General features: G+C 37.8%; 1 protein-coding gene across 1 annotated transcript in view; it reads left to right on the top strand.

Annotated features, from left to right (window-relative positions):
• The window catches only part of wnk4a (WNK lysine deficient protein kinase 4a), a 47,877-nt gene that overhangs the window by 9,848 nt on the left and 24,490 nt on the right, over positions 1-13,539 (top strand). The window contains exons 3-4 of the mRNA XM_028029489.1: positions 11,055-11,227; positions 12,631-12,851. Of these exons, the coding sequence (XP_027885290.1) occupies positions 11,055-11,227; positions 12,631-12,851 (394 nt within the window). The remainder of the gene's footprint in view (positions 1-11,054; positions 11,228-12,630; positions 12,852-13,539) is intronic.

Here is a 13,539-nt window from a genome sequence, read left to right as displayed (position 1 = left end):
ATGTCCTGGTATATTCAATAACATTTTTTCTTTTGCAAGATTCCCTTTTTTTTGTTTCTGTGTTTACATAATATTGTACAATTTACTTAAATTCCACTTAAAGTGCTTTTTGTTATTGAAAATGTTTCCTCTCTGGAAACTGATATAAATTCAGTATTAGTTAGATGTAAACTGAAAGCATGATTTTTCTGTCATAATAACTAATTAGTTGTGCTACACAACACAAAATGCATTCAGATAATTTTCCCAGCAAACTTTAGAACATCTAGTTGTTTTTCATTGTCTTTAACTGTGTGTTGCTGTGCAGCCGTTAGTTTGGTGAAAGCATGTGGTCACACTGCAGCCCTGCTTCCTGAACAAACCAAAAGACCTCGAGCTTTAATAGCTTCCCAGGCTCTGTTGGTAAGGGGGGAAAGGGAGACCTTCATGCAGAGGTTACTTCTGGTCATTTCTGAAGCGACCGTGTGTGTCGAAGTGTGCAGGGCAGAGGTGTTAACAGAGTGAACGTGCTCAAAGGTACCATGTAAGATCCAGGGTGAAGAGTTTATTTAAAAATGGTTTGGTTCCCCTCATTAGCTATCTGCAAACACTGCTATGTGTTTTCTCTGTCAACAGAAAACAGATAAATTAGTGTACCCACCACCCTCTTTATAGCCTCCCTCCTCCCCCGCAAAAGTAAATGAAGCAGTTTTGGTTCACGTTCATTTTGCATTGCGGGTTTCTAAACTCGGTTCTCCCTTTTACAGCTTAAAAATACATTTTTAGTGAGAGTCTTTATTGAAAACAAACTGTTGAGTAAAGAGTTCAGGATTCATAAATCTTTCATGCTGTTGCCTTCCTGTGACATGACCACCACTCGAACGCCGTCAACTCGTAAACTATATCCGGTCCTGCTTGCCATTGGCACTCGATAGCATATCCTTGTTTGTCAGTGTAACATGAGGCTCCGTCCACCTCCTGCAGTCAGGGTTGAAGTGCACTGCAAATAAGATGTTGAACAGACTTTCTTTTTTTTTTTAGATGTGGAACATTTCAGTTTTCTTTGACGCTCATAAGAAATCAGAGTTCTCCTAGGGATTATTTGAAAGAATTTTAAATCATCCTCAGATCTTTTCTCACTTTGAACAAGAGAAAGTGATATGACAGGATATGACTGAGATGAAAGCTTCCTCACTTCTTTCTGGTTGCAGAGCCTGAGGCCAAAACAACTTTCAGGCCAAAACAACTCTGATGCTCTCACGGTCTGATCTCAGTCGAATGGCAGCTTTCTACAAAGCATAACGCAATCTGCCTGTTGAAGAAACAAAAACCGCAATCCAGGGGAAAAGTTATGTGATTAAACTGAATCGTTATTATTAATTCACAGATATTTTACTGAACCTACACGAGCCAGTGGCAAACAATCCGTTGAAGAAATATGCGACAAGAAAAAGACTAACAATCTCCTTGATGTTTATTGATTTAAACACTGTGGGCTTTAATTTGATCATTTTTGTTCCCAACAAGTTTATTATCCATTACTTGCACAAATTTTCCACGCCAAACTAAGTGAAAAACCTGTTCCCCTCCTCGCCTGTGTGTGGGGGGGGGCATGAGCCTTGAAAAATGAACAGGAACTATTGGATATTCAGTTTTGTTATAGTTTCTGCAATTTATTTATACAATGTCATGAAAAAGTTACATTTTAAACAGACATCTTTCAGATTATCAAACAATGTGTAAATACACAAAGCAACTTATTATTTTTATTAAGATCTAATCTATTAAAGCCAACCTGGCTCTGTGGAAAATACTACCCTCCTTGTTAAATTGTGTGCTTAAACTCATTTTTTGGTTCAGTTTCACAAGCTACACTGAGACCTCATTTAAAGGGAATTACTGTTGACCAAAAGAAAGCAAAGACCCATCTCAGATTTTCCAAAAATAGCTCTTGACAAACAAATACTTCAGAAAATACGTTATGAACTGATGAGACAGACAGTTGGGATAGTGTGCTTCCTTTCATAAAGCTAACTCATCATTTCTGAAAAAGAGCATGAGACCAGTGGGTGTTGGCTGTAGTGTGATGGTCTAGGGATACTTTTCGTCACCTGGATGTGGAAAACCTGCTGAAATTGATGGATCTGAATTCTGCTCTGTTGCCAGAAAAATATGAAAGAGAATGTCCAGCCATCAGGTCATGACCTTAAGTTGTTTGACGATGCTACCTTATAAAGAAACTGGTTCAGGTGGATATTTAGCTTTAGCTGTGTAGCATTTGTGGTCAAGTGGCCACTTTCTGCAGAGTTTAACTTTAATCCACCTCTTAATGAAACAAAACCCGAACCACACTGAAGAGGAAGATTGGATTGGGTTAACCTGATTAAATAATTGTTATTTAGAGTTTCATTTCAACTTAACCTTTATTTTGGTAAAGATCACCCTTTCCCAGCACATCCCATTAGGAGAAGGAACCAAGGCAGACCCAGAATTTTGAGGAGGGTTTGTGGATGCTTTGAGCTCCCCCAGATTAACCTGGAGAGTCACTAGGAGAGGGTTTTCTTCCTGGATCTGGTTCCTCCATGACCCGTTCTCTAATGAAAGAAAAGCAATGGTTGCCTGTGGAAACGTATTCCCATGGTTTTAACATAAATCCCAAATCTGTTTGTGTACACAAGACTGTTTAAAACTACAGCAACGACTGCATTTTTAAAATGACATGGGAAGTTGTGGGAACATTTGGCATCAATATGCTTCAACAATTCAAAACATGGTAATTCAAAATGCTTCTACATTGTCAAGTCTTTGTAAGGTTTCTAGTAACGAAAACCAGCCAGAAGACACATAGTTTTAAAACCAGATATGCATTTTCATGGACTTGCAGAGGCCTGTACTCTCCCAACAGTAGTTTGGGTGATTTAGCTCACAAACTGTTTAAAGTATTTAGGGTTGTGGGTTTCTGGATTCATCTGAAGCAGTTGGGACATGACAGTGTTTTATGTGTGGTGCAAAAATGCTTTAAAAAATTCTTTTGGACCTTTGTAATTGTTATTATGGTAAATGTGACACAAGAAAATATTTATTTAAAATTGCATCTTTTATTTTTACCAGAAATAATCTGTGTTGTAAACATTAGCTGTAAAAGTGTCCTGTTATAGTGGATATTATTATTGACCCTTTACAGATGGATCTGGTTTAAAAGTGCCCAGGTCCGGTTTGGGACTTTTACAGCTGCCTAAAAGTGACAAAACATGGCACCCTGGTCTATGATGCTGCTGTGCCATTTATTGAACATGAAACACTGTTTCCGCTAATGAACAATTAGTGGAAACGGTGTCTAAATCAGGGCTGATAATTTGTGGACGTGCAGGGATCTCACATGGCAGATTGTTGGTTATTGATTTGGTGCACTGCTGCTCCAGGAGAAGACATTTTGACATCAACTGAGAAATTCTTAGGTTTCAAGCAGGCACTTATTTTTTATTACATGCTTTTTTTAATTGTAGTGTTATAATAATGTGTTTTTAAACCATTCGGAATTTCTTTATAATTTGCTTTAAAAGAGACAACACATCTTGCAGCTTTTTCTAGTAGTCTTAATAATTAGTTTTTCAGGTTTTCTGATGGTCCGTTGAAGTTTTTCTTTGGTTTGTGGCTGCTTCACAAATACCTCGTCCATAAGTAACTACTAACAAAATGTAGTGCATTAAAAATTGTGTTAGATTACCAGAATCTCAGTTAAAGATGAACAGTAAATGCATCATGTTATTTTCAAATGATGATTTCAATAATTAACCATGAATTAATTGTGCTTAACCACATTTTCTGGTTAGCTAGCTTCAGATTCATGAGCCAGACAAAAGTCTCACGATTGCTGAACCTGCATATTTAAGAAATAACTTGGAGATAACCTGTCAGCACAAAGTAAGCTAAAAGATCTCAAGAAAAGTCTTGAAAGTATTATGAACGACTTTGTAAGTCCAATTAAACCACTATCCCACATTTTGGGGAAAAAAATGAAATAGTGGTGAACTTTCCCTGGAGTATCCAGCCTACCAAAATTACTCCATCAATGACTCATTCAGAAGAACATCTAAAGCACTGCAGGCTTCACTTAACAGTGTTCATAATTCAGCAATATGACATCTATGAGGGAGTTTTGAGCAGAAAACTACTGCTGCCAAAACAATAACACAGAGGCCTCTCTTACATCTGACAAAAAAAAAAAAAAAAATCTTGATAATCCCCGAGACCTTTGGAAAAGTTATCTGCGAACTGATAAGTTTAGACATGGAACGTTTTGGAATGCATGTGTCCCGTCACAACGGATGTAAAACAAACAGAAGAATGCAGTGACAGTCAGATGTGACGGCGGTAGGGGGGTTTGTCAGAGGGTTTGTTCATCTTGATAAATTTAGCGTTTTAGCAGAAAATCCCAAAGGATACTGTCCGACCAGTTGTTCCTCCTCTTAAGTTCAAGTGAACCTGAGTTATGCATCAGGTCCACCTCTGAATGTCTCAAAAGCAAAACAACATGAAGATTTCTGAGCGGCCTTGTCAAAGTCTGGAATAAAATCGGAATGAGATGCAGTGGCATCACCTTAAATGAGACATTCCTGCTAAAAAAACAACAACTTTAACATGGCTGAATTAAGACAATTCTGCAATAAAAGAGTGAGATAAAAGACTCAGTAGTTTTCGCAAATTCTATACAACATCAGTTTAGAGCCTAATTACTCTTCTGCATCTGGACAGAGTGATTATCCCCTTCACTCAGTGAGATTGTTTGAAAACTATATTTTGTAATTTGTTTTTTTTATGTCTGATAATAAGACTGGTTTGACTTGACCCATATAAGTTTCAGTAAAAAAAATAACAAGAAATAATCTTATTTAATAAAATCTAGATAATAGAGGAAAAGCATAGAGATTTTTTACAGTAGTCCATGTTATAGAGCCCATTGCTCACTTTTTGAAATAATCATTTTGAACTTCTACTTTTAAGACAATACTCCTACAAGCCATGTCCTTCAGGGATCTTGTGATCTTTCTGTGGTTCACTTAGCTTCCTGACTTGGACAGAGTGTTTGTTTCCATTCATGCTCCTCTCCTGAAATGCTCTTTGTACAAATAAAATAGTCACCATCCCTCTCAGTGCCCCTTGAATCTCAAAACTTGCCTCACTATTTGGGTAATACGATCAGACCAGATGAAGAATCTCTTCTGCATCTCTGTTTACGCTGGCCTGGGATTACTCAGACGTCAACAGAGTAGGTGTTTCGGGTCAAGCTGATTGTCACACCATTGCGTCAGTCAAGAAAGTTCTGGACGCATCATGGAATCTGATCAGCAACATCAGGCAATGCCACCTTTTGTTGTTTGTGGAGAATAACTGATGTCTTTGAGCTGCACTCCAACCATCGTTTGTCATCTGGAAAAAAAACTAATCACAAGACCCTCTCCAAGTAACAAAACAAAACAAAAAACCATGTCAGATTGCTTATAGATGGGAATGAATGAGATAAATCTGGCTTGCGGTGTGCAAGAAAACATGATCAGTTTCTGACATTACGCAACTCTGTGCTGAGCTTGAAAGGAAAGAGGATTACTGAAGATGAGATTCAGGGGGAAGAGGACAGTACTGTAAGTGCAAAGCAATTACAGGTCACTGCTAGGTTTTTAATGAGTTACTAAAAGCAGACACCAGACATGTTAGGACAAGTTACGAAGACCAGAGTAAACGGACAATATGAAACCTAGGAGCTCCCTGATAAATGTGCTGTAAAAAAAAATAGTGAGGCAACTCTTAAAAGAGGACGGCCTTGCACTTATGTAAATATAGCAGCCCTAGATAGATGAACCACATCTATCTAGCAAGTCTGCCTCAGACTTGCTATTCCATGTATTAATAGGATCAATATTAATACTATTAATAATAGGATTAATAGGATCATTTAGGATCAGAGAATGTATCTTAGTAAAACTGACCACAAAGGTTTTGTGCTTTAAATACACAAGATGCTGTGCAAAGCTGCAGGTTGATGGTAATTGGATATAAGCCACGAGTCATGTCAGGTTCTCTGAGTGAGAGCAGCAGTCAGGAACCTGGTTTGACTCCTCAGTCCTGATGAGATTAATGGCTAACCTCCCGCTCTGTAAATTCTGGTTTTGACCTGCAGAACTCTCCTCTGTCAGCTAACATGTCCATGTTAGCTGGTCATGTTATGTTAACATGACCAGCCACATAACGAAAAAATATTATTGTTAGAGATGTACCAATCAATTGGCCACATATTGGAACTGGACAGTTTTCCTGTGATTAGCTCTGACTAGTGATTGGCACAGACACCGAAAAATATTTTTATTCTTCTCTTTTTACTTGTATTTTCTAAATAAATCAAATTTTGTGCTTAAGGTTAAAAAATCTAATAAAGATTAGAGCCATAGGTCTATCAAGGATGTACCCCACCTCTTACCGAATGACTGCTGCAGGTTAAGCTGCTATAAACGATGGGTGGCTGGACAGATGGTTAGGGACATCTGCTTGGAAGGATAAATTAGTATATTCTTGTAATTCCTTCATTTCCTTTTAAATAAAAACTACAAATTCTGCGGAGGACCTCTTGTTTTTACATGAGTCACTCTATTATCCTTAGAATAACAATTAGGGAATAACAATATTCCCTAAATTTAAAGACACAACTGTTTGTTAAGCCTAATAAATGATTTAAAGTAACACATTTTAAAATTTATATTAATTAAAGTTAGATCTTAATTAACCCTCCTTCGTGGACCATTCTACATGCTTCATTGCATGGCTGAATTGTGGTAAATGTCTCAAACCTATAGCAAACCAAAAGCAGTCTTAGCACACAGAGCATAAAACCAAAAGGTTTCATGGTTCTATTTTATGTCACATCAAAGATTATCGATTGTCAAAGATCCTAAATAACTGCTCAGATAAAAATAATTGCTTGAAAGTGTACACTTAAGTAATAAAGATGTACATTAAATAGTCAAATGACCATGTTTTACTATGTGGCTTCTTTAATTCACAGTGCCTTCTGAAGAAGGCCTTAGAGAGTAAAAGCATTTCAAAATGCAACTTGCGAAATCACAAAAACAGGATGTAAACAAAACAATGTAGAAAAGTTGACTAAAAAATGAAACGCAAACAAAACCCAATTCTTTGCTATGACAGTTCATTTATCAGTGTTTACACTTGTGTCTGATACAGATGACTAAAAGCAATGCTAAACACTATCATTTTGAGACAAAAAAAACTTTGAACCTTTTGATTTAATTATCTCTTGCACAATGTTGCGCAAATATTATGGAGACCAAAGTGAAAGAAACACCCTCTCCAACCCTACATATTCATTTTTGCATGCTAGAAGTAGTGACAGGACTGATTTCTTTTTCTCCCCCCACTGGACCTATAAATACAGTATATATATACTGTATATATATATATATATATATATATATATATATTTGTTTTTTTCTTTTTCAGTATGAATTCCTACAGATACCACAATCTGTCCACTGGTTGTTGCACAAACCCAGTCCAGACTTACTATATCTGTGCGAACCTTAAAACCAGCACACTGTTGGATCTCGTTTTAAAACTTTTGAGTGTTCCCACATGGGTTGGAGCAAAAATTGGCTGCTATTTTGGTGTTTTGTGTTCCTGTCCTGGTTGTCATAATAGTGGCGCTGACCAGGACTTCTTCATACCAACGCCTCCCCGGCCATCAACACACCTTATGTAACTCCACTTACACGGCAACATGTCCAAGTGTTTCCATCGGTTACTAGACCACCAGCCCACTTTTCATTGGCTAAGAATAACTGAGACTGTCATTCTAAGATGCTGTAGCATATTTTAAAGAGAGAGGCAACTTGTCTGATGTTTAATTTAAAAAAAGTGTGAGACTTTGGAGTGTGTTTCTATAAATCCTAGTGACTTATGACAAATATTTCTTATTTTAGTTACAGTAGCTTGATAAAGTATTAATAACTTCACCTTTTTCACATACTTCTGATGATACAACTTCAAACTTTAATTTGTTTTGTCAGGATTTATGTGGGTTAACCTAACAGTCATGTTTTCGGACTGTGGGAGGAAGCCGGAGTACCCGGAGAGAACCCATGCATGCACAAAGAGAATATGCAAACTCCAAGCAAAAAGATCCCAGGCCGGGAATCAAACCCTGGACCTTTTTGCTGCAAGGCAACAGTGCTACCAACTGTGCCACTGTGCAGCTCATATGTAATTCCATGACAAAAAAATGATACATGGTTTCAAAACTAGTTTATAAATACATTTGGGATTCTAATAGAATCACCTTCTGTGTATTTTTTATTTTTGGAAATACATCTATCATTTTCCATCCCCTTCCAGTTATTTGCTACCCTAAGTTGGACTGTCGCATAAAATCACAACAAAATATGTTCCACTTTGTGGATGTAACTTGACAGAATGTGAAAAATGTCAAGGGATGTGAATACTTTTGCAAGTCTGTGTGAGGTAAAGTTACTTGCCTTACTGGAAGGATAGTATTTGATGTTTTCATAATATTAAAAGCTCCCTCTGTAATATGATTTCTGCTATTAGTCACAGCTTAATTTCCTGCATTCGCTGAGTAAGGTCAGCAATAACTTAATCATATGACTGCATGACAAGCTTAAATCATTTTATTGTTTTTGCATTTTTCCATCACTGCTTGATTTTGCAGTACATTTTCCACTTTTTGACTTTTCGAAAGAACATTGGCTGCTCTGAACATATGAAGGCTTCAGAAAGTCTCCTGGTGTTTTTGTAATCTGCAGCCATGCCATCCATCCATCCAGCGTGCCAAGCTGTGGTGTATCTTGGGGTTTTGGAAGTGCCAGGGTGTCATTTTTGTCTGAATCTTGTGCAACATTTTTATGCTGTAAACTGTCAATTCCTTTGCAGGAGACAAAGCTCACTATACAAGGGTTCTGATGGTATCACAGAGATCCACAAATATCCAGATGCAGATCAACCACAGAAACCCAGTGACTCGCTCATTCTGCAAACACCCATAAACACACACACACACACACCCATCCACCTTGTGGTTTATACCGTGTTGTGTGGGGTACCTTGTTTATTTATTTTTAGTCGGAGTGCACTGATCGATGGCAGTGGTAAACCACAGAGTCCACAAGCCTAAATTTAGTGCGTCTGGTAGAAATTAGCTTGAAACTGCTCTAAGTTATCTGGAAAATGTGTCTAAACTTGTCATTTTACTGCTTTTTGCAGTCTAGTCACATTTTAAACTTGTCAAGATCATTACTTTTCACCCTTAACCTGAGATACTCTGCTCTTTTGCTAATCATTCAGTTTTTCCGATAAAGACTTTAGAAATTGAGGATAAGCTTCAGTCCATGTTCACTTCATAAGCTTATTTCTATTGACCTGATTGTAATCCGTTTGGTCAGAGGTCGCCTCTGTGTCTTTGCTTCCCCTGCTGGGATTGTTGGTGTAAAATGGCATTTTGACAGGTGAATGACGTAGGCAGAGAATTTTTGTGACCTCATGATGTCGCTCACGTCTCTCAACGGCGTGCGCACGGTGTCGGTGATCGGAGTTAGTACTTGAAGAACTTCGTCCAAGGGAAAAGCAAAAAATAAGCCGTAGAGCTGATTGTAAACGTAAACACATGCAGAGCGTTTTTCCAAGAACTCTGCCTCAATGCAGGATTCATGGTCCTGTAGATTCCCAGGAGTTTTCCACTAGCCTCCCCACCGCAGTCAGAGTTACTCCACCGGCAGCTAAATCAGGTCATTCATCCTAGAGGAAGCACAAAAATGTCTTTGTTCGTTGAACTTGATTGGAGTGTTTAGTTTGAATTAACATGGCGCTTGGAGATCTCTTCCATAAATCTATAAAGTTGGTACTTCCTTTATTGGCTCTTAAATAAGGTTATGTAACTGGGGCTCACCCAGATGGACGTACCTGTGGTTTCCAATCTGACAGGGGACTCATTAGCTGAAGTAGCAGTGATTTATCCAGTTGCTTTCATTATATTGCTGCAAACTTATGCAATGATGCATGATTCTGAGAAAACCAGAGACCTCGTGCGTGTGCATGCGTGTGTATGTGTGTGTGCGTTAGGACTTCATACCACTGCCAAAGAAAAACATTTTTATGGTTGACAAACTAGTCTTACCTTGAGGTTCATTTAGTTACAGTTGTAGAGCTTTCAACATAATTTATGGTTTGTAAATGCAGTAAGTGCAGTTTAGACTTCCAACCTGGCTGGAATCTTTAAGGCCTTTTTGTTCATTTTGGCACAAAAACTAAACTAGTGATCAGTTCTTCGCACAGTCAGTCATAGGAAAAAATTACTCTTGTCTTTTATTTCTAGGGTTTCACATATGAGAACATAAAAAGATGATCTTGTCTAAACAGTTTTATTCCGCTTGTGTGTTTAGTACCGATTTACAATAAATGTCACCTCAATGCAAATTTATTTTCAATAGCCAGGCAGTAAACATTATTAGGACTGGGGTCTGCAACTTTTACAATGCAGAGAGCCACTTTTTCCCCCCTCCATCCAGTTCCATAAAATTTGTTTAGAGCTGGGCATGTTACATGACCTTTAAATAAACATCTCAGGACTTTTAAAGAGCCACTATTATTTTTATATTATTAGGCTTTAAAATATTGAAAAAGCGTAAATCCAGAATTGGTTGGACACATTTTCTTAAACTGCATATTGATATTTGTGAAAAATTGTTTTAAAAAACACATAATTTCCAACTTAAAGAAAAGAAAAAAACAATGGATTTAGAAATAGATAAAACTTAGTAGTGTATCTATATTTAAAAACATTTGTTTGTTTTCTCACTTTTAGTCAAAGTTAGTAGGAGTCGTTGTGCAAGGTCTAAGAAATCACATAGGCTTTAAGAAGGAAGTTTAACAACCTTTATAACCAGATCTGGGATGGAGCTTGCAAGTGTTAAGGATCAATTAGAAGGAGAATGAAAACGAGGCTGTGCAAATCTGTTTTCTTAATTGTTTTGTTTCACTTTATCCCTTTGTAGACGCGTAAGTTGACCAAAGCGGAGCGGCAGCGTTTCAGCGAGGAAGTGGAGATGCTGAAAGGGCTGCAGCACCCAAACATCGTACGTTTCCATGACTCCTGGAAGTCAACGGTGAAGGGCCACAAGTGCATCATCCTCGTGACTGAACTCATGACCTCAGGCACGCTCAAGACGTTAGTATCTGGAACCTCTTCTTTTCATTCCACATTTGCATTCTTTTTGACCCAGATTACAAAAGTTTTTATTCTATGTAACACTTGTGTATCCCAGGAATAAGTACAGCTGTGTCATGTCTGACAGCTTAATTTCCACTTTTAATCTTTTTGTACCACAGCCTCTTTTTTTGGAAATTTGAAATTTGACAAAATTAATTCCATATATCTCAGGAACTGCAAGGTTTATTTGACTGGTTCAGGTATCAAAATAAAGGTAATATTCCAGAGCATAGAGGTCTAAAAATCAACATTTGTACTACTGAGAACAAATACATATGGCACACAGTGAAAAAAAAAGCAAAATAAAAATAATAAATTCTAATAAAATACATTACGTAATGTGGATTTTCCTGAGTCGGAAAATCAGGAAAACTGGTTGGAAAAAAGTCGGAATTGAGTCGGAAAACCAAACCTACAGGGGAGATTTTCTGCCGCCCATTGGGTGATTGACACATCTAACAGCCAATAGAATCAGGGAGATTACAAAATCACGTAGCAACATCATTCACCAATCACAAACGAGCTAAAACGTATTTGCGTAAACGACCGGAAAGATCCAGCTGTGCGCTAACAAAGGAAGTCGTTTGAGTGTATAGGCGGTATCCATGGAGACGCAAAAGTTGAAAATAGTGAGAAATCACATCAGCGTGACACAAAAACAATAGATTATAGTACTTTAGTGGAAATATTTACTGTAACATGGATTATGACCACGAAACAGCAAAGGTAGGACTGAATTCATGTTTTTAGCTTCGTGAAATTAACTTTTTTTTCATCTTTTGCTGCTGGTTCAGTGAGTTTTGCATGTAGCCTGGTGAATCTAGTATTGATGGAAACGGCAGAGCGTCGGTTTTACTCAGATAGTTTGTGTTCATTGGGCCATGTTGCACTGTCATTGCTGCATGTTTTACCGGGTATGCCTCTTTAGCATCTAATTATTTTATTATTTATCAAGCTACTTAGTGTTGAAGCTGAGTGATGTTGAGGTAGAAAATATTGTTTCTGTCATTTAGATGAGCTTTTTCCCGATACGTGGATGTTCAATATGCCTATATTGGTAAATGTCATGTGTTTTTAATTGATTTTGTTGGGGCAAGTGCTGAGGCGCCAAATGTGGGTATTCATGTTAGTATAATGTTAAAGTAGTTGAAAATTACAGAGCAAAAAATAAATAAATTAAGAGTTCTACTTTCAAAATTCTTGGAGAAAATTCTGTAAACTTGCTAAGTTTAGAACTCCCTTTTGGCTGTGAGAATATAGGATGAACTACTTTATGGCTCTTAAAAGCTTCCGCTGCTCACTGTGTAATATCTGGGATATGTTTAGACCGATGTGTTGAATCATGCCTCTCTGTGTTTCAGGTATTTGAAGAGGTTCAAGGAGATGAAGCTAAAGCTGCTGCAACGCTGGAGTCGCCAGATCCTCAAGGGGCTTCACTTCCTTCACACACGCACTCCCCCCATCATCCACCGGGACCTCAAGTGTGACAACATCTTCATCACCGGCCCCACTGGCTCTGTTAAGATCGGAGATCTGGGGCTCGCCACTCTCAAAAGTGCCTCATTTGCTAAAAGTGTCATTGGTGAGTAATGCCTGGTGGTAACGGGACATCCGCAGAACACAGACAGCCTAGCATGTCGTGCGTTGTAATTGTTGGAAAATCGTTCAAAATGACACTCCTTTACTTGTTTGTTGTTCCTTCTCTCAAGCAATCATAGCCTCTGTTTAACTTTCTGCTGGATTTAAAAAGCTATTTAGTTCTCAGATTGGCTTTAATTAAGCTGGAAATTGCTCTATCAAGTTAATTTAGAAAGTTGCAGGAGTGAGTTTGAGAATGATTTGTTTGTTCCTTCACAGACGGCTGCTCAGATTTAGTTAAACAGGTTTAAGTGAAACACTTTACGGTCAAGCAAACTAAAAGGGGAAACAGCCTTTCACCACCAGCAGGACTCCGAGGCTTTTGGTTTAGTCAGTAATATGGCTTTAGTACTATTCATAATTATTAAACACATTGTCATGAGATGGCGACTACTGTTTTTGGTACTTTTTCATTTTTAAATCAAGATTTTTATGAGCATGTTTCTCAATGTTGGTGATGAATGGCTGTCTTGACACTTTTTATTTAGTGGCTAGGATGTTTCTGAAATTGCAGATGGGTTTCTTTTCCTATCATAGCTCGCATACTTCTGAATTAAATTTGAAGACTGCGTCCAGTTGCACCATAGACTTTGTAAATTTTTGTGGCTTGAAGAAGCAGCTTGTCGATTACT

The sequence above is a fragment of the Xiphophorus couchianus genome, chromosome 10, assembly GCF_001444195.1.
Source record: "Xiphophorus couchianus chromosome 10, X_couchianus-1.0, whole genome shotgun sequence".
Taxonomy (NCBI): Eukaryota; Metazoa; Chordata; class Actinopteri; order Cyprinodontiformes; family Poeciliidae; genus Xiphophorus; species Xiphophorus couchianus.
Note: the sequence above shows the minus strand (reverse complement) of the source record. Positions and strands in the feature narration are given on the sequence as shown.